Below are 21,689 nucleotides of genomic sequence, written 5' to 3'. Positions count from 1 at the left end.
TTCTTAAAGTGCTGGTGAACTGCCTCCTCCTGTAGGGAAGCATTAATGACCGCCAGCCTCCACCCACCTGTCACCTCCCGGGAAGCTTTCACAAGCCAGGAGGACATGGGTCTAAAATACAGGCGCTTGCATGCATACTCCCTAGGATCCTGTCTACTTCCTCAGGAGCAACAAGGTCAAACCGTTCCCAGATAAAAGAGCAAGAACCTTCCTCAAGGACTTCCACCGGACCAGGAACTACGCTGGCATCCAACTGGCAATGAAGTCAAGCAATTTTGTCTTACAGAAAATCCAAAAATTCCTCAGTATGCCCCTTCTGGTGGATCTCAATCTTCCCTTTTCCCAGGAGGAGGAGGCTCACCTAAAAAACTGATGGGTAATCAGAGGATCTTCAATTACCTCCTGAGGTGTCCTGATTTTGTTCTTCCCACGGGATCCTCCTGAAAAATTGCTCCTGAGGAGAGTTTGATGGGTTCCTCTTTCCCTCAGGATCTCTGATCTCCATAGAGCAGCACTTCCAACAGGAGGAAGGAAGAAAGAAGCAGAATTAATATAAATTACACGACGTAAAGTGGATTCCTATATTTGGAACACAACATGAAAGACCCCAATATCCATCAGTGTGGTTGAGTGAGAAAGCAATGGAACAATGTCCTACAAGAATAGGTGGGACATCCCCTGGGAAGATTCCAGGGGTTTGAAGGGTAGAGCTCCCTACGAAAGCCCAAAGAGCTCTGGATCCAAGGCTTTTCTGCTTTCAGCAGAATTAATCACTGCGTCCATCTCTGGGACCAATATTGGAATATAAATTGATTGATTTATATTGGTTAACAAAGCACCCCCTGATTTCAGATCTAATTCAGGAGGGGACCACGGACGTTATAGGCATTACGGAGACCTGGTTGGGCAGGGAAGGGGGGTTCCCCCTAGTAGAGATGTGCCCACCAGGTTTCTGAGCATTCCATCAGCCGAGGGCCCAAGGTAGGGGTGGGGGGGTGGCAGTTATTATTAGGGAAAGTCTGGAACCGAGGGAGACCACTATGCCTCAGATAGCTGGTTGTGAATCCCTCTATGTGAAGTGGGGTCGTAGGACTCAGGTGGGCTTGTTGATCACGTACCTGGCTCCTTGCTGCGTGACAACAGCCCTGCCCAAGCTGTTGGAGTTGCTGGCTGGGTTGGCAGTTGAAACCCCTAGACTGTTGGTCATGGGGGATTTCAATTTGCCATCAACTGGCGCGGCATCCTAGACGGCCCGGGAGTTCATGGCTTCCATGACGGCCATGGACCTGACTCAATTAGTTGACGGCCCTACCCACATTGGGGGAGGCACCCTAGATCTGATTTTTATCTCTGGCCAGTGGTTGAATGATCTGATTTTAAATGATTTAGTTGTCGAGCCCTTGTCATGGTCAGATCATTTTCTCCTTCGTCTGGACTTTCGGACCGCTACTCACCACCGCAGGGAGACGGAACCAATCCGTTGGTTCCGTCCCAGGCGCCTGATGGACCCAGAGAGGTTCCTGACGGAGCTTGGGCCGTTTCCCGAGAATCTGGCCTGCGGCACGACTGAAGAACTAGTTGCGGCCTGGGAACAGGCCGCGGCTGGAGCTTTGGACCGTGTCATGCCTTTGCGGCCTCTGACCCGGCGCAGGTCTCAACCAGCTCCTTGGTTCTCCGAGGAGCTGAGGGAGATGAAACGCCGGAGAAGACGCCTAGAGAGTGCCTGGAGATCCAGCCGTTCTGAGGCTGACCGGACACTAATTAGGTCCTATAGTAGGACCTACCTAGTGGCATTGAGGGATGCGAAACGTTCTTACGTTTCCTCCCTCATTGCATCGGCAGATAACCGCCCGGCCGCCCTGTTTCGGGAGACCCTCTCTCTCCTTCAACAGGAGGGGCGGGAGGACCCATTAGAGTTTAACGGTTATCTATACGATAAAATCGTTCAGCTTTGGGATGGATTGGATCAAAATTGGGTAGATCCAGGCGAGAGGTTCGAGACCCGTCTCGTTGAGACTGTTTGGGATAGTTTTGACGCTGTGACTTCCGAGGACATGGACAGGTTGCTGGGGAGGTTGAATGCCACCACATGTTTACTGGACCCGTGCCCCTCCTGGTTGGTGCTGGCCACGCAGGAGGTGACAAGAGGCTGGCTCCGGGGGATTACAAATGCTTCTTTGCCGGAGGGGGTCTTTCCCGCTGCCTTGAAAGAGGCGGTGGTGAGACCCCTCCTCAAGAAGCCTTCCCTGGACCCAGCTGTTTTTGGAAATTACCGTCCAGTCTCCAACCTTCGCTTTATGGCGAAGGTTGTAGAGAGTGCAGTGGCACGTCAATTACCTCAGTACCTGGATGAAACTGTCTATCTAGACCCGTTCCAGTCCGGCTTTCGGCCCGGATACAGTACGGAGACGGCTTTGGTCGCGTTGGTTGATGATCTCTGGAGGGCCAGGGACAAGGGTTACTCCTCTGCCCAGGTCCTATTAGACATCTCAGCGGCTTTCGATACCATCGACCATGGTATCCTGCTGCGCCGGCTGGAGGGTTTGGGAGTGGGAGGCACCGTTTATCGGTGGTTCTCCTCCTACCTCTCTGACCGGACGCAGACGGTGTTGACAGGGGGACAGAGATCGACCCTGAGGCGCCTCATGTGTGGGGTGCCGCAGGGGTCGATTCTCTCGCCTCTCCTGTTCAACATCTATATGAAGCCGCTGGGCGAGATCATCAGTGGTTTTGGGTGAGGTACCAACTGTACGCTGATGATACGCAACTGTACTTTCCCACCCCAGGCCACCCCAACGAAGCTATCGAAGTACTGTCCCGGTGTCTAGAAGCCGTACGGGTCTGGATGGGGAGGAACAGGCTCAAGCTTAATCCCTCCAAGACGGAGTGGCTGTGGATGCCGGCACCCCGGTACAGTCAGCTGCAGCTGCGGCTGACTGTTGGGGGCGAGTCATTGGCCCCGATGGAAAGGGTGCGCAACTTGGGCGTTCTCCTGGATGGGCGGTTGTCCTTTGAAGACCATTTGATGACCGTCTCCAGGAGAGCTTTTTATCAGGTTCGCCTGATTCGCCAGTTGCGCCCCTTCCTGGACCGGGATGCCCTATGCACGGTCACTCATGCTCTCGTTACCTCTCGCTTGGACTACTACAATGCTCTCTACATGGGGCTCCCATTGAAGAGCACCTGGAGATTCCAGTTAGTCCACAATGCAGCTGCGCGGGTGATAGAGGGAGCAGTTCGGAGTTCGCATGTAACACCCATCCTGCGCAGACTGCACTTGCAGCCTGATGTCTTCTGGGTGCGCTTCAAGGTATTGATGACCACCTTCAAAGCACTCCATGGCTTAGGACTGGGATATTTACGGGACCGTCTACTGCCATCTTCTATCTCCCAGCGACCGGTGCGTTCTCACAGAGAGGGACTCCTTAGGGTGCCGTCAGCCAAGCAACGTCGACTGGTGGCCCCCAGGGGAAGGGCCTTCTCTGTGGGGGCTCCTACCCTGTGGAACGAACTTTCCCCGGGACTTTAACAACTACCAGACCTTCGGACCTTTCGCCGCAAACTTAAAACTTATTTATTTCGTCTTGCTGGACTGGCTTGAATTTTTTAAAATTTTTAATTGATTTTATGGGTTAAAATTTTTATTAATTTTACAGGGTTGATATTGTATTTTAAATGGGGCCAATTGAATAAGTTTTTTAATGTTTGTTTTTAGCATTGTATGTGTTGTTTTTTGTATTTTATTGTGGCTGTAAATTGCCCTGAGTCCTTCGGGAGAAGGGCGGTATACAAATTAAATTATTATTATTATTATTATTATTATTATTATTATTATTATTATTATTATTATTATTATTATTATTATTATTATTATTATTATTATTATTATAATACACCGGACAGAGCAGAAGCAGGAGAACCGCAATTGCAAGTAACAATTATAACTTCCCAGACATTTTGTTTCATCTTGAAAATAAGAATGGAAATGGCGCCATTAACTTAACAAGCTGAAAGCGAAAGTGAGAAAATTGTTACTGTTTCGCGTATAGTGCTGCCAGAGACTGCTGGAAGTTTAAATAAATAGACATAAAAGGAAAAAGGGAAATGATTTTATGATTGTGCTTGCAGAGGATTTTGAAAAGAATTCTTAATCTTAACTACAGTAAAATAAAAGTTTAAAAGAAGATGGCAGCAACTGCTACCAGGAGTGCTGGAGTATCCTCAGATCATACAGCTGATACGAAAGCATTAAACTTAGAAGCATTACAGGATAATTTGAAAGATTTTGTGAAAGATTCCCTGAAGGATGCTATAAGCTTGCAAACTTCTCTTATTGAAGAGAAATTTAAAGAAATGGCAGAAGAGATGTCAGAAATTAAAAATAGGATGCCAGAAATCCAAGAAGGAAATAAGGAAATCAGGGAAGGACTTGTGATTGCAGTCCAAAGCTTGGCATCAAATTGGATTCTGCTGGAGGGAAGTGTAGAGGAAATTAAGCAATCTAATTTAAAGCTGAAAAATAACATAACATAACATAACAACAGAGTTGGAAGGGACCTTGGAGGCCTTCTAGTCCAACCCTCTGCCTAGGCAGGAAACCCTACACCATCTCAGTCAGATGGTTATCCAACATTTTCTTAAAAATTTCCAGTGTTGGAGCATTCACAACTTCTGAAGGCAAGTCGTTCCACTTATTAATTGTTCTAACTGTCAGGAAATTTCTCCTTAGTTCTAAGTTGCTTCTTACCTTGATCAGTTTCCACCCATTGCTTCTTGTTCTACCCTCAGGTTCTTTGGAGAACAGCCCGACTCCCTCTTCTTTGTGGTAACCCCTGAGATATTGGAACACAGCTATCATGTCTCCCCTAGTCCTTCTTTTTATTAAACTAGACATACCCAGTTCCTGCAACCGTTCTTTCTATGTTTTAGCTTCCAGTCCCCTAATAATCTTTGTTGCTCTTCTCTGCACTCTTTCTAGATAAATAAAATGGAGGAAGTTCAGGTTAAAGTGGACAAAGCAGATGATGAAATTGTTTTGGTACAATATCGGGCGATGGAATTTGCTTGAAGAATCAGAGGGCTGAAGGAAAATAGACAAGAGAACCTGAGAGAAATATTTTCTGAAGCTTTTGCAGAGATATTAGGGCAGCAACCAGTAGATTCGGCATTTCAAATTGACAAAATTTATCGTGTGAATTCTTGGATTGCTAGACAAAAACAGTTACCAAGAGATGTGGTCGTTTATTTTACAACTAGAAGAGTGAGAAATGAAATTTTACAAGCATCTTATAAGGGGGGGAAAATTCAAGTAGCTGGTCAAGAAATTTTAATACTGAAAGAAATTCCTCCTAAAATGTTGAGAAGCAGAAAGGACTATGCATTTTTGGTAAATGAACTTAAAAATGACAGATAGAGTTCAGATGGGATATTCCAGCTGGGATAATAGTGTTTCAAGCAGGAAAAGCACATCGCCTTAATACAGTTTTGAAAGCAAGAGATTATGATGTTAATGTATTAAAAGCTGGAAGTCCACTGTCACCAGAAGGCGGAAGGGACGTGGATGAAGTAAGAAAGAAGGAAAAAGAGGTGAAGCAGGCACAGGACCAATTTGGAGTTATAGTAATGCAGGAAGATTTGTTACAAGTGTTGGATACATCCAAAGTGGGATTAGAAGGTGCAAAAGAACAAAGGGTGACAAGAGCAGCTACTAAATAGAATAGAATAGAATAGAATAGAATAGAATAGAATAGAATAGAATAGAATAGAATTTTTATTGGCCAAGTGTGATTGGACACACAAGGAATTTGTCTTGGTGCATATGCTCTCAGTGTACATAAAAAAAAAAAGATACGTTCATCAAGGTACAACATTTACAACACAATTGATAGTCAATATGTCAATATAAATCATAAGGATTGACAGCAACAAGTTATAGTCATACAGTCATAAATGGAAAGAGATTGGTGATGGGAACTATGAGAAGATTAATAGTAGTGCAGATTTAGTAAATAGTTTGACAGTGTTGATGGAATTATTTGTTTAGCAGAGTGATGGCCTTCGGGAAAAAACTGTTCTTGTGTCTAGTTGTCCTGGTGTTTTGAGGGTAGGAGTTGAAACAGTTTATGTCCAGGATGCGAGGGATCTGCAAATATTTTCACGGCCCTCTTCTTGATTTGTGCAGTATACAGGTCCTCAATGGAAGGCAGGTTGGTAGCAATTATTTTTTCTGCAGTTCTATATTATCCTCTGAAGTCTGTGTTTTCTTGTTGGGTTGCAGAACCGAACCAGACAGTTATAGAGGTGCAAATGACAGACTCAATAATTCCTCTGTAGAACTGAATCAGCAGCTCCTTGGGCAGTTTGAGCTTACTGAGAGAAGAACATTCTTTGCTGTCCTTTTTTAATGATGTTTTTGATGTTAGCTGTCCATTTTAGATCTTGCGATATGATAGAACCTAGAAATTTGAAGGTTTCTACTGTTGATACTGTGTTGTCTAGTATTGTGAGAGGTGGAAGTATGGAAGGGTTTCTCCTAAAGTCTACCACCATTTCTACGGTTTTGAGTGTGTTCAGTTCCAGATTGTTTTGGTTGCACCACAAGGCTAGTCGTTCGACCTCTTGTTCCATAAACATATGGAACAAGAAGCAAAGGCCCAACAAACTCAAAGAACTTGTGGGGATTTTTAGATAGGGAACTTTTAAGGGGGGGGAGGGTAAGGGTGGGTGCTGGGGGTAGCCCGCCGAGGGTGGGGCCAGTCACTGCGCGTGTTTGCGGCGGGGTTTTAATAGGTCCGAAGGTTTTGGGGGAGGGTGATGTTCCTGACGATAAGTGTGGTTCCATCTGTGTGGTTAGTGGGAGAGGCAGATATGGCGGAGGGAGGGGGGGCGTATCGAGAGTTGGGAGCACGTGTTCGATGTCTGAAAGCGATCACGTGCTCCGGCCCCTCATTTCCTACCCGTTCCTCGGGCGGCCATGATCCTCAGAGCTTGGATCTTCGGTTGATGTTATGTAATGCCCGGTTCGTGGCTAATAAAGCTCCCCTGATTTGTGATCTTATTCAGGGGGAGTCCGCGGACCTTATGGGCATTACGGAGACCAGGTTGGGCCGAGAAGGGGGGTTCCCCCTAGTAGAGATGTGCCCACCAGGTTTCTGAGCATTCCATCAGCCGAGGGCCCAAGGTAGGGGTGGGGGGGTGGCGGTTATTATTAGGGAAAGTCTGGAACCGAGGGAGACCACTATGCCTCAGATAGCTGGTTGTGAATCCCTCTATGTGAAGTGGGGTCGTAGGACTCAGGTGGGCTTGTTGATCACGTACCTGGCTCCTTGCTGCGTGACAACAGCCCTGCCCGAGCTTTTGGAGTTGCTGGCTGGGTTGGCAGTTGAAACCCCTAGACTGTTGGTCATGGGGGATTTCAATTTGCCATCAACTGGCACGGCATCCTCGACGGCCCGGGAGTTCATGGCTTCCATGACGGCTATGGACCTGACTCAATTAGTTGACGGCCCTACCCACATCGGGGCAGGCACCCTAGATCTGATTTTTATCTCTGGCCAGTGGTTGAATGATCTGATTTTAAATGATTTAGTTGTCGAGCCCTTGTCATGGTCAGATCATTTTCTCCTTCTAGACTTCAACCGCCACCACCGCATGGAGACGGAACCAATCTGTTGGTTCTGTCCCAGGCGCCTGATGGACCCAGAGAGGTTCCTGACGGAGCTTGGGCCGTTTCCCGAGAATCTGGCCCGCGGCACGACTGAAGAACTAGTCGCTGCCTGGGAACAGGCCATGGCTGGAGCTTTGGACCGTGTCATGCTTTGCGGCCTCTGACCCGGCGCAGGTCTCAACCAGCTCCTTGGTTCTCCGAGGAGCTGAGGGAGATGAAACGCTGGAGAAGACGCCTAGAGAGTGCCTGGAGTTCCAGCCATTCTGAGGCTGACCAGACACTAATTAGGTCCTATAGTAGGATCTACCTAGTAGCATTGAGGAGGAGGCGTTCCTCCCCACCCTCATTGCGTCGGCAGATAACCACCTGGCGCCCTGTTTCAGGTGACCCGCTCCTCCTTCATCAGGAGGTGCGGGATGACCCTGCAGGGACGTGCCGAGAGTTTAGTGGTTATCTGTACGATAAAATCGCTCAGCTCGGGATGGTCTGGACCAAATTGAGATGATCAAGCGGAGGAGGCACGTCTTGTTGAGACTGTTTGGGATAGTTTTGACCCTGTGACTCCTGAGGACATGGACAGGTTGCTGGGGAGGTTGAATGCCACCACATGTTTACTGGACCCGTGTTCCTCCTGGTTGGTGCTGGCCACGCAGGAGGTGACACGAGGCAGGCTCCAGGGGATTACAAATGCTTCTTTGCGGGAGGGGGTCTTTCCCGCTGCCTTGAAAGAGGCGGTGGTGAGACCCCTTCTCAAGAAGCCCTCTTTGGACCCAGCTATTTTGGGTAATTACCGTCCAGTCTCCAACCTTCGCTTCGTCGCAAAGGTTGTAGAGAGTGCTGTGGCGTGACAGCTACCCCGGTACCTGGATGAATCCGTCTATCTAGACCCGTTCCAGTCCGGCTTCCCACCCGGATACAGCACGGAGACAGCTTTGGTCGCATTGGTGGATGATCTCTGGAGGGCCAGGGACAGGGGTTATTCCTCTGCCCTGGTCCTATTAGACCTCTCAGCGGCTTTCGATACCATCGACCATGGTATCCTGCTATGCCAGCTGGAGGGTTTGGGAGTGGGAGGCACCGTTTATCGGTGGTTCTCCTCCTACCTTCTGACCGGACGCAGACGGTGTTGACAGGGGGGCAGAGATCGACCCCGAGGTGCCTCATGTGTGGGGTGCCGCAGGGGTCGATCCTCTCGCCCCTTCTGTTCAACATCTATATGAAGCCATTGGGTGAGATCATCAGTGGCTTCGGGGTGAGATACCAGCTGTACGCTGATGACACTCAGCTGTACTTTTCCACCCCGGGCCACCCCAATGAAGTTGTTGAAGTGCTGTCCCGGTGTTTGGAAGCCGTACGGGTCTGGATGGGGAGAAACAGGCTCAAGCTCAATCCCTCCAAGACAGAGTGGCTGTGGATGCCGGCATCCCGATTCAGTCAGCTGCAGCCGCGGCTGACTGTTGGAGGCGAGTTACTGGCCCCAAAGGATAGGGTGCGCAACATAGGTGTCCTCCTGGATGAACGGCTGTCGTTTGAAGATCATTTGACGGCCGTCGCCAGGAGGGCCTTCCACCAGGTTCGCCTGGTTCGGCAGTTGCGCCCCTTCCTTGATCGGGATGCCTTGTGCAGTCACTCACGCGCTCGTTACCTCTCGCTTGGATTATTGTAATGCTCTCTACATGGGGCTCCCCTTGAAGTGCACTCGGAGGCTTCAGTTAGTCCAGAATGCAGCTGCGCGGGTGATAGAGGGAGCTTCACGTAGCTCCCACGTAACACCGCTCCTGCGCAGTCTGCACTGGCTACCTGTGGCCTTTCGAGTGCGCTTTAAGGTTTTGGTTACGACCTTTAAAGCGCTCCATGGCTTAGGGCCTGGGTACTTACGGGACCGCCTGCTATTACCGCATGCCTCCCACCGACCCGTACGCTCTCACAGAGAGGGACTTCTCAGGGTGCCGTCCGCCAACCAATGTTGGCTGGCGGCCCCCAGGGGAAGGTCCTTCTCTGTGGGGGCTCCCACACTTTGGAACGAGCTTCCCCCGGGCTTACGCCAAATACCTGACCTTCGGACCTTCCGCCGCGAACTGAAGACACATCTTTTATTTGCGCGGGGCTGGCTTAAATTTTAAATTTTATAAATTTTACAGATTTTAAATTTTTATTAATTTTAAATGGGGTTTTTAGTTTTTATAAATTTTTAAAGTTTTAGGCTAATTATAATAAGTTTTTTAACTTGCATTTTAAATTGTATATTGTATTGTTTGTTTTTTACTGTTGCCTGTACACCGCCCTGAGTCCTTCGGGAGAAGGGCGGTATAAAAATCAAATAAATAATAATAATAATAATAATAATAAGTAGTAATTGAAGATATTACCAAAATAAAAGCAGTGGGAGGAGCTAGGCCGAAAACTCAGATCCAGGGGAATTTGCAGCTGATGCTCCAAAAGCTTCTGACTGCCAAAAATGGCAATTAGACTTTTATCTTGGAATGTTAATGGCTTAAATTCACCACAGAAGAGAAGGAAGATATTTCATTATTTGAAACAATTTAAAAATGATATAGTTTGTTTACAGGAAACACATATTAGAACTTTAGATCAAAAGTATTTGATAAATTCAAGATTGGGTATACGTTTTGTTGCTTCGGCTCCAGAGAAAAAGAATGGTATAGTTATATATGTAAAGAAGGACTTAATAGTAAAGTTAATTGAGACGGACAATCAAGGAAGATAGATTGCAATTCAACTTTTAATGGAAGGGGAAAAGATACTTTTGGTTGGAGTTTATGCACCTAATCAACAACAAGATTTTTATTTTTTATTTTTACATAATAGAATAGTACAACTTTATCTCAACCAGTACAATCGGCTATATATTTGAAAGAGATAATTGATCAATATGGGAAGGTATCTGGATTTAAAGTGAATCAACAAAAAACAAAGATGATAACTAAAAATATGACTTTATATCAAAAAGAAGAACTTGAAAGAGTAACTGGATATGAAATAGTAAAAAAGGTTAAATATTTAGGCGTATATATTACAGCTTCGAATGTGAAATTAAATAGAGGCTCCAGTGACGTCACCCTCCTGCTGGGTGCTCAAACAGAGCACTCCGTGTTAGAAGATTGTAAAAGTCAGTGAAACAGAAAATAAATCACTGTTCACTGAGCTTAGCATAATCTCTGGGTGAAAGAGATTATCAGAATTGTGGAAGAGTGGCAGGTCTGACAGGGGGTTTGCTCTTAAGAGCGAATTTTCCTGGATTTATGACCCCACCGAATTCCACTCCTTCCAACTTCAGCACGCCCCTGTTTTTATCAGGGAAAGGAGAGGAATGTTGCTTCTGCTCTAGAGAACTTATTAAATTGATTGATATTCCAAGCAGACGGAATTTCACAAGCGTTCGAACTTTGATGTAGAATCAACACGGCAAGTACCGACTCCCTTTGAAATTTGAAACCTTTCTTTGTCTTTGATTAATTGACTTTTAAAATGGCGTCTAAAAGTGAAAGTAAAATTTTTAGTACGATGAAGCAGCGTTACTTGTGGATTGTTACAAACGGAGTTTTTTATACTGAAAGGAGGGAAGGAGAGTTATTAAGTTTGAATTCCTGATTCTTTTGAAGACAGAATGGCAGCTAAACCTTTAAAGCCTTCTGGAAGAAGGGATCTGAACCAAGTCTTGAGGAAATATTGAAAGAACAATTAAAACTTTCTGAAGATAGGCAAAAGAGATGATGGAGAATTTTAATGCAAAAATAAGAGAAGATATTCTTATGGCAGTTCAAGGACTGAGTAAAAAATTGAAGGATTGGAAGTGGAAATGCAACAGATCTCTCAGTCAAATAAGTATTTAGAAGATGAAATGAAAGGTGTTCAGAAAAAAGTGGATCAAAATGAAGATCAGGTTGTGATATTACAATATAAACTTATGGAAGGAGCTCTTAGAATTCGTGGTATGCGAAGAGCGTGGAGAAGACTTAAGAAAATTATATCAGAAGCATTGGCTGAATTTATTGAAGCGGACCCCAAGAGGTAGCTTACCAAATTGATAAAATATATAGAGTTAATTCTTGGATTGCAAGACAGAGAAAGCTTCCTCGGGACATTGTGGTTTATTTTGTGAAAAGGACTATGAGAAATCAAATTCTGCAAGTTTCATATCAGACAACTTTAAAAATTGGAGAACAGGAGTTGAAGGTGTTGAAAGAGATTCCTTCAAAGATGTTAAGAGACAGGAAGCAATTTGCTTTTTTTACACAAGAACTTAAAAAACATCAGATTCAATTCAGATGGGAGGTGCCAGTTGGACTGACACTATTCTATCAAGGAAGGAGATATAGAATTGACACGGTTTTAAAGGCAAAGGATTTTCTTTCTACAGTTTTGAAAGTCGAAATAGAAGTGATAGAAAAACTTCAAGAGACTCAAGAAGGCGTGGTGACCCAAGAGCCTTAGGAACCACAAGAGCAAAGGGTGACAAGAGGAGCCCTTAAGCGTAAAGAAGAGCAACAGTCTCAAAGTAAAAGTCAGGATCCCATTATGGAAGCTGTGGGAGGAGCTAGACGGAAGATACCGGAGGAGGAGCTTCCGTTGTCTGCTTCAAAGCTTCAGGAGGCCAGTAATGGCAAATAGAATCTTGTCATGGAATGTTAATGGCTTGAATTCAGCTCAGAAAAGAAGGAAAATATTTCACTACTTGAAACAATTTAAAAATGATGTGATTTGTTTGCAAGAGACACATATAAAATTATCAGACCAAAAATATTTAGTTAATTCAAAATTGGGTAACCATTTTGTTGCATCAGCTTTGGAAAAGAAGCATGGAATTGTTGTATATATCAGGAAGGATATACCAGCTAAGCTAATTGAGGCAGATATTCAAGGAAGATTTATTGCTATTGAACTGGTGATAGATGCAAAAAAGACTTTGTTGATAGGTATTTACGCACCTAATCAGCAACAAGAAAAGTTTTACAAAATGTTACATGAGAGGTTGACCCTCTGGGATTATAGTTCATTTATTTTATTAGGAGACTGGAATGGAGTAATTGATACAAGAAGGGATAAGAGAACTTCCTCCAAGAAGATACCTATACATGCAAAATTACCAAAATCTTTTTTTGAAATGATGGAAGACTTTGAGTTTAGAGATATATGGAGGTTACGGAATCCAGATGAGAGAGATTTTACTTTTTTTTCTGATAGGCATCAATCTTTTTCACGCATTGATTTTATTTTAATTTCTAATGACTTGCTTTCTAGGGTGAAGAAAACGAAGATATTTTCGAGGTGTTTAACTGACCATAGCCCAGTATGGATGGAATTATTACAAGGGAAAAAAGGTGGTAGAACATGGAGGTTGAATGAAAATCTGTTTAGATATGAGGATAATGTAACTTATTGTAAGAAACAGTTAAAAGAATTTTTTGATTTTAATATGTACAAAGGGACACCTATAGGAACTGTGTGGGAAGCGAGCAAAGCGTTTATTAGAGGATATTGATTTATTTGGACAACAGGCAAAGGAATAATAAACAAAAGCAGCGTAGATATTTGGAAGAAGAAATTCAAAGGAAGCAACAGTTATTAATTCAAAACCCACAAGATCATAAACTTAAAGAGGCTATAAAATATTACAGAGTCAATTTAATATGTTAATGGCAGACCAGGTGGCAACGAATATACAATATGCTAAACATAATACTTTTGTAATGCAAATAAACCTGGGAGATGGTTGGCATATAATTTAAGGAAGAAACAGAAAGCACGTGTCATACAAAAATAGAATATAAAGGTAAAGAGACATATCAACAGGATAAAATTAAAAGGCATTCTCAGAATTTTATACTGCACTATATGCAAAAGACAAAATATTGGATAGGGATATTTATGATTATTTGAAAGATTATAAGGTGAATATTCTAACATTAGAACAGAGGAGGAGCTGAACCGCCGATAGCTACTGGAGAAATAGTGGAGGCAATTAAACAATTAAAATGGGAAAACCCTGGTACAGATGGTCTTACAGCAACTTATTATAAAAACACAGGATGAAATATTAGGCCCACTTAAAGAATTATTTAATCAGATACAATTAGGAGTGGAATACCCCAGTCATGGAAAACATCTTTTATTTCACTGATACCGAAAGAGGAGCAAGACTGCTCTAAACCTGGTAACTATAGGCCGATTTCACTTTTAAATAATGATTATAAGATTTTTGTAAAAATAATAGCAAATAGATTAATGTTAGTTTTACAACAAAGAATTCATACTGATCAATCTGGTTTTATAAAAGGGAGGCAGATGAGGAATAATGTTAGACAGATTATTAATATATTGGAATATTTGGAAAGAAGAATACTTCAGCGGCACTTATTTTTTTGGATGCAGAGAAAGCCTTTGATCGATTGCATTGGGATTTTTTATTTAAATTAATAGAGAAAATGCAATTTGGAGACTGTTTTATTAGAATAATTAAAGCGATTTATGGAGAGCAAACAGCACAGATTATAGTAAATGGTAGTTTGACAGAAGTTATTAAGATTGCGAAGGAACAAGACAGGGATGTCCCTTATCACCATTATTGTTTGTTTTGACTCTGGAACCATTATTAGATAAAATACGAGAATTAATGAAAATAGAGGAATTAAGATTAGACAATATGAGTACAAAGTTAGAGCTTTTGCAGATGATGTAGTGGTTACGTTAATGAATCCTATAAATTCAAGTAGATTTTTGTTGGAAGTAATTGATAAATATGGAAAGGTATCAGGATTTAAAATAAATCAGAAAAAAACAAAAGTGATAATTAAAAATATGTCTATACAACAGAAACAAAAACTAGAGGAAATGACAGGATTTGAGGTAGTAAAAAAGGTTAAATATTTAGGGTACTATATTAGCTCATCGAACAAGAAACTTTATAAGAATAATTATGACTTGCTATGGCAAAAAGTTCAGAATGATATGAATGGCTGGAAGAAATTGCAGTTATCCCTATTGGGAAGGATTGCGGCTATTAAAATGAATGTGTTACCTAGATTTTGTTTCTGTTCCAGATGATACCTATAATTAAAAAGGATAAAAATTTGGAAGATTGGCAGAGTGGGATTAATAAATTTATATGGCAGGGTAAAAAGGCGAGGTTAAAATGAAAATAATACAGGATTCACGGGAAAGAGGTGGTTTAAGAATGCCTAATTTTAAACTATATTATGAAGCAGTAACCCTCTCAGTAATAAGTGACTGGTTTAACTTAACAGAGGAAAGAATTTTGAATATAGAAGGTTATGACTTGTTATATGGATGGCATGTACTTATTTTATGGAAAAAAGTGGATAGGGCTTTTAAGAATCATGTGTTGAGAAGTGCTCTTTATGGTCTGGAATAAATATTCCTATAAATTAGATTATAAGATTCCTATATGGGCGAGCCCTAGACATGCAATAGAGAATATAAATATAGAACAGAAACAGGAAATGATTACATATAAAGAACTTTTGTATGCTGAAGGAGGTAGATTGCAATTAAAATCATTACAGGTATTAAATGAAGAAGGGAGGAATTATACTTGGTTTCAATATGGGCAAATAAGTGCTAGATGGAAAGAAGATCAAAAAATTGGTATAATGCAAAGGGAGGAAAATTTAATAAAGCAAATTAGAAATCAGACCCAGGAGCATATAAAGAGATTGTATAATGTGTTGCTTGAAATAGATTCGGATTTGGTAAAGGATTGTATGATAAAATGGGCACAGAATATTCAGGAACCAATAATGTTGGAAACATGGGAGAAAATTTGGGTTAGAAATGTTAAGTTTACACAAGCACAGAATTTAAGGGAAAATTTTTATAAGATGTTTTATAGATGGCATTTAGATCCCAAAAAATTATCATGTATGTATCCTAATATCCAAGCGAAATGTTGGAGGTGTGATTGTGATGATGCTACATATTTTCATATTTGGTGGACTTGCAAGAAAATTAAGGTCTTTTGGATAAGAATTTGGTGGATTATTCAAAATGTACTGAAGAAGAAGATAAAGTTCCTGCCACAATTTTTCCTTTTGGGAATTATAATGGATTGTACAGGGATTGAGACTAAATTGATTTTGAACTTAATAACAGCAGCAAGACTGTTGATTGGACAATACTGGAAGAAAGAAGAGATACCTACAATAGAAGAATGGATATTGAAAGTTATTAATTGGCTGAGATGGCTAAAATCTCAGCTTTTTTAAAAGACAATACGCAGGAAAGATATTTAATTGAATGGAAAAATGGATTGATTATCTACAAAACAGATATCAGATTAAGAAATATCAGATTGCCTTTGAATAATTAGAAAGTTATTTTATGTAATGGGGAGGGGGTTGGGAGACGAAAAGCTTTGGATGTGGTTATTTGGATTGGACTTTACCTTGTGATTGACCCGGGAAGCCGGGGGTGGGGGAGGGAGGGGGATGTTTTGTTTTTTTTTTTTTTTGGGAGGGAGGGGGAAAAAAGGGGGAAAATGTTTTTGTTTTTTTTAAAACTCTTTCAATAAAAAAAAAAAAAAAAAAAAAAAGAATGTGAAATTAAATAAAAATAATTATGAGGTATTGTGGCAGAAGGTGCGGAAGGAAATGGAGAATTCGAAGAAGTTACAATTATCCTTGTTGGGGAGAATAGCAGCAATAAAAATGAATGTTTTGCCTAGGTTTTTATTTTTGTTTCAAATACCAGTATTTAAAAAGGATGCAGATTTGCAGGAGTGGCAGAAAGGAATTAACAATTTTATTTGGATGGGTAAAAAACAGAGAATAAAGTTAAAAATAATGCAAGATATACTGTGGCAGATCTGATAGCCCAGGCAGCCGCTTGATGGGTTTTGCGGGTGGAGAGTTCCGCTCTGCGGTCCTCCGTTCGGAGACTTTCTACTGCATCTGAAGGTATAATGTTGGAGGAAGAAGCCAAAGTGGCAATTGGGGTGTCTACGGTAGGGACCTTGAGGAGGTCCTCCAGATCTTGATCCGTCATGTACATCTTTTTGTCTGAGCCACTGGGAGTATGAGCTGATAAAAGAGTCAAAAGCAATGGAGCTAAAGGTTTAAAAATGCCTAATTTGAAATTATATTATGAAGCAGTTGTTCTGTCATTACTTAGTGATTGGTTTAATTTAACAGAGGAAAGAATATTCAATATAGAAGGTTATGACTTGCTATATGGATGGCATGCTTATTTATTATATGATAAGAAAGCGGACAAAACCTTTAAAAGACATATTTTTAGAAATGCATTGTTAAGGGGGTGGAAGAAATATCAATATAAGCTAGACTATAAGATACCAATATGGGCAATCCCCAGACATGCGATAGAGAATATAAATATAGAGGCGGATTACTTATAAAGAGCTTCTTTTTGTGGAAAGGGGTAACTTACGATTGAAATCCTTAACAATATTGAGAGAAGAAGGGATAAATTATACTTGGTTTCAGTACGGACAGCTGCAAGCTAGATGGAGAGTAGACCAGAAACTTGGCATTATGCAAAATGAGGAAAATTTGGTAAAACAAATTAGAGATCAAGGTCAATTTCATATCAAGAGGTTATATAATGTACTGATAGAAATAGATTCAGAAACAGAACTAGTTAAAGATTGTATGATAAAATGGGCACAGAATATTCAACAACCGATAATGATGGAAATCTGGGGAAAAATTGGGTTGGAAATGTTAAACTTACACAAGCACAAAGTTTGAGAGAAAATTTTTATAAGATGTTTTATAGATGGCATTTAGACCCTAAAAAACTGGCATGTATGTATCCGAATATGCAAGCTAAATGTTGGAAATGTGATTGTGATGATGCTACTTATTCTCATATATGGTGGACTTGTAAAAAAATCAAAGCATTTTGGATTAAAATATGGTGGATTATGCAGAACATTTTGAAAAAGAAGATAAAGTTTACTCCACAGTTGTTTCTATTGGGTATAATTACGGACTGTATAGTAATAGAGACTAAATTGATTTTAAATTTAATATCAGCAGGGAGAATATTGGTTGCACAATATTGGAAGAAAGAAGATTTACCTACAATTGAAGAATGGACACTTAAAGTATCGAACTTAGCAGATATGGCTAAAATTTCTGCGTACTTGAAAGACTATTCACAAGAAAGATACATACTGGAATGGAGAAGTTGGATTGATTATATTCAAAATAAGCATCAGACTATAAAGTATCAAATAGCTTATGAGTGATTTTAGACTGTACTATACTAGTCTATTTGTTCAAATGGGAAAGGGGAATTAAGGGGGAAAAGGAGAGAAGTTAAGGGTTATGGTTTTTCTTGTATTTTAGTTTATGATTGTTAGATGTTATACCCTGTATTTTGCTCTGGGAAGTTTGGGGGGGGGAGGAAGGGGGGAGGGGAGAGGAGAAGGGAGAGGGTGGAGGGAGGAATAATTGGTAAAAATTTTCTTTTGTAAAACTTTTTCAATTAAAAAAAAGAATAGGTGGGACATCGCCACCTATTATGAATGTCAGAGAAGTTTGGGAAGGAGGGTGAAGCATTCAAACACGTTCTCTGTTGTCTTTTGAGCTCCCTAAAGTGTCTCACCTGCATCTCAACCTGCTCCTTCTGCTCCTCCGCCTGGCTCAGGAGGAAGCCTTCAGCCAGGGCCACCGCCTGGGAGCTGGTCTCTGCTCCACACTCCCGCACCCAGCTCTCCATCTCTAGGGGCAGAAGAGCCAGCAGCTGCTCCAGAACCACCAGGTCCAGCATCTGGGCTTTGGTGTGCTTTTCTGATCTCAGCCATCGCCTGCAAAAGTCATGGAGTCGGTTGCAAAGTCTTCGGGGACCCTCCACCTCCCGATATTGGAAGAAATTCCAGGGCTGAACTTCTGAAGGGAGGATGGTTTCCTCCTCCAGGATCTTCTGCCCAGTCCTTGTCCAGAGCTTCCCAGGCTGAGCAGCTGAAGGGCCTTTTCCGGCTCCCTCCTTTCCCAAAGGTTGTGTCTCCATCCTTTCTCTCTCCTGCAGAGCAACTCCAAATGGCTCCAAGGACTCTTCTGGGTCTCCAGATGCCTTTTCCTTCACAGGACCATTTCTAGCCCCTCAGGACTCTGATCCCTCCAAGTGATTCCACTCTTTTTTTTTTCCCAGCAAGAGAAAATTTTGGGTTGCAAAGATTACAAATAATTTCGAGTTTCTATATCTGAGATGGGAAGAAAAATAATTAGAAAGAATTAAAAAGTAGAATTCAGCCACTGAACAACCTTCAGCCAACCTGCCTGGAGCCCCAAGCGGCTCATCCCAGCGCAGGGCCGGGAAGGAGGCAGCTGGAGAGGCCGCCCCGCTTCTCTCCCCCTCCGGAGACAGGATGGGGCCCTCGGGGAGCCTGGTGCGAATCCTGCCTCCTCCTCGCCCGGCTTCTCTCCTCTCCTGCTGGGCCTCCGCAAGGCCGACCCTCCCCTCCCCCCACTCGGGCTCTTCGCATGGAGAGGGCGGCTGGGGAGCATGGGACCCGGGGTTGAAGCCGGAGGAGGGCCGGGCGGGGGTCTCTCCCTCCTCCGCCTCCCTTTGCCCGGGAAGAGCCCCCAACTCACCCGGAGAACGTCTGGATCTCCCCCCGCCAGACTCTCCCGCGGGGTTAAGGAGAGCGAGGGCGGCGTCCTAGAGCGGCAAGCGTTTGTGATGTCATTTCCTTCCTAGTCTCCTCTGAAAAGGAAGCTGTGACGTTTACCCTCCAGTGGACCAATGGGGAAGCGCATGACGTTACCGTCTCTTAGCAGAGGGCGCCCCCTGGTGGATTAGGGGCAAAGTGCCAGGATTGTAGAAAGGGCGGGAAAGAGGAGCGCGTCTGAGGGGAAGGGAGAGGGCAGGGATGATGGGCTTGGGAGTAGGGGGAAAGGCCCCTCTCCATGGCTCCCTGGCAGACAAAAGCTTCAACGTTTCCAGAGGCTGCGCTTTCTCGATCTTCTTCTCTTTCCTGTGTGGAGATGGAGAAAAATCTCTCTGGAGGATTTGAACTCACCTCCCTCAAGAGCAGCCGCCCTGAAGGCTGGGCAGAGACTGGAGGAGGCCTCAGAAGGGCCCAAATCCTGTCAGAAACAGCAGATCAGTCAGAAGAGAAGAACCAGGAAGCTCTCTGGGAAACACAGCTCCTGTCCTGCGCTTGCTTTTTCTCTTTCCCCCTTTCTCTGTCACCATTTATTTCTCTTTCCTTCCTTCCTTTTTCACTCCTTCTTCCTTTTGCTCTCCTTCCCCTACTCTTACTCTTCCTTTCTCTGTGTTTTTCCCCCGCTAGTTTCTTTTTAATTTGAACTTATTCTAACCCATTTCTGAAGAAAGACGTAACCCATCACAATGCCAAGGATAAAGACAAAGCAGATTCAGATTTTTTTTCAACCCCAAAGAATTCCATGAGTGTGTCCAAAATATTAAATTTATACTGAAAGAAGAGAGGAATAAAATTCTCTTGGTGTCTTTTTTTTTCAGATGTGTTACGAATAATTCTGGAATTGCTTTTTATATGCTTTTTCTCTTTCTTTGAAGCTTCCTGCTCAGGAAGTGTTGTGGTCCACCTGCAGCCTATGGAGCTGGCAACATAGTCGGACAGCAATGAAACTGAGGTGGGGCCAGGGCCATCGGGGAGTGAGGTGCAGACTCCAGAGCCTCCAGAGACTAATAGTAGTGAGGCAGAGGAACAGGAGGAGCCGCTTCCTAATGCACGCATGAGAAGAGCTGCCAGAAAGCAAGAGCAGCTCAAGCAAAAAGGACAATTCGGGAGTAGGGCCAAGAGATTATTGGTCCCTCCAATAAGGCTTAAAATAGACCAGCAACAGCATTTGGACTTTGCCAGAAAACAACGTGGTACCTTCTCTTTCACGTCTTGCATTTATTTTGGTGACTTCTGAACGTTTGCCAAGAAAGGCCTTTGGCAGTTTGCCTAATTGGACCAAGATTTGTGATATGACTGAGGAATTTGTGTTGGGAGGAATCTGTTTTAATTTAGTTGAAGTATGCTGGGAATGAAGTAATTCTCAGCTGTTCGAAGACAGTGGTTTTTTTTCACAGACTGAGTTTCCTACTACCTATTTGGGCCTGGGTCACAACAGGCAGGAGACCCCTGGCCAGGTAAATGAAAATTGAGCATAGAAGCTACAGTATTCCTTAAAAATAAATAAGGACATTCAGATAGTGCTAGACTTACAACAGTTCATTCAGTGACCATTCAAAGTTATGGTGGAATTGAAATATGGCGATTTATGACTGTTTTTCACACTTGCAACCGTTGCAGTATCCTCATGGTCACGTGATCAAAATTCAGTTGCTTGGCAATTGATTCGGATTTATGACAGTCGCAGTATTCCGGGTCATGTGATCCCCTCTTGCAACCTTCTGACAAGCAAAATCAATGGGGAAACCAGATTCACTTAGCAACCGTGTTACTAATAATGTTGTGTCTCGCTCGCTTTCCCCGCAGCCTGGTCCCTCTTATCTCCTGAAATGAGGAATGTCATGCCCAGGCAGCCCTCACCATGCCCAGACAGGTGGCAAGAAAGGGCTGACGTGTCAGCCCTGGCTCCATGAAGGCAAACGGAGCAACTAGACCCTCCTCCCACTGTGTGCCTGAGGAATGTGAGCCAACAGCTGAGCCTGAGAGATCCACTTCAGGAGACAGACAGCCAGCAAAAGGAAGGAGGCAGGCCTGATAAATGCTGAGTCATGGAGCCACCCATGGCCTGAAGGATCTCTGGCATTCCTTTTTTGTTTGTTTTTAATTCAAAAGTTTACAAATTTTTCCTTCCCCTCCCTCCCTTCACAATCCCCCAACTTCGGAACGAGACAAGGTATAGTTAAAATAAAACAAACATATGCTAAAAAATTTCATCCCAACTTAATTATACTCAATCATCAATCTAACTTCCCCAAAACAATCAAAATAATACATCATAATCATTCAAAACAGTCTGATAACTCAGTCTGATATCTACGCTGAATATAGTCAATCCATTTTTCCATTCCTTCATCT

The 21,689-nt window shown here is 43.0% G+C and overlaps 1 protein-coding gene across 1 annotated transcript in view; it reads right to left on the bottom strand.

Moving 5' to 3' along the window:
• The window catches only part of LOC131192674 (zinc finger protein 91-like), a 131,227-nt gene extending 110,858 nt beyond the window's left edge, over positions 1 to 20,369 (bottom strand). The window contains exons 1-3 of the mRNA XM_058172051.1: positions 19,261 to 20,369; positions 18,272 to 18,869; positions 400 to 514 (exon numbers count right to left, since the gene is read on the bottom strand). Of these exons, the coding sequence (XP_058028034.1) occupies positions 400 to 514; positions 18,272 to 18,676 (520 nt within the window). The 5' untranslated portion in view covers positions 18,677 to 18,869; positions 19,261 to 20,369. The remainder of the gene's footprint in view (positions 1 to 399; positions 515 to 18,271; positions 18,870 to 19,260) is intronic.
• Between the last annotated feature and the right edge of the window lie 1,320 nt (positions 20,370 to 21,689).

The sequence above is a fragment of the Ahaetulla prasina genome, chromosome 2 (genome assembly GCF_028640845.1).
Source record: "Ahaetulla prasina isolate Xishuangbanna chromosome 2, ASM2864084v1, whole genome shotgun sequence".
NCBI lineage: Eukaryota > Metazoa > Chordata > Lepidosauria > Squamata > Colubridae > Ahaetulla > Ahaetulla prasina.
The sequence above is the reverse complement of the archived record's forward strand: the minus strand, read 5'-3'. Positions and strand labels throughout refer to the sequence as shown.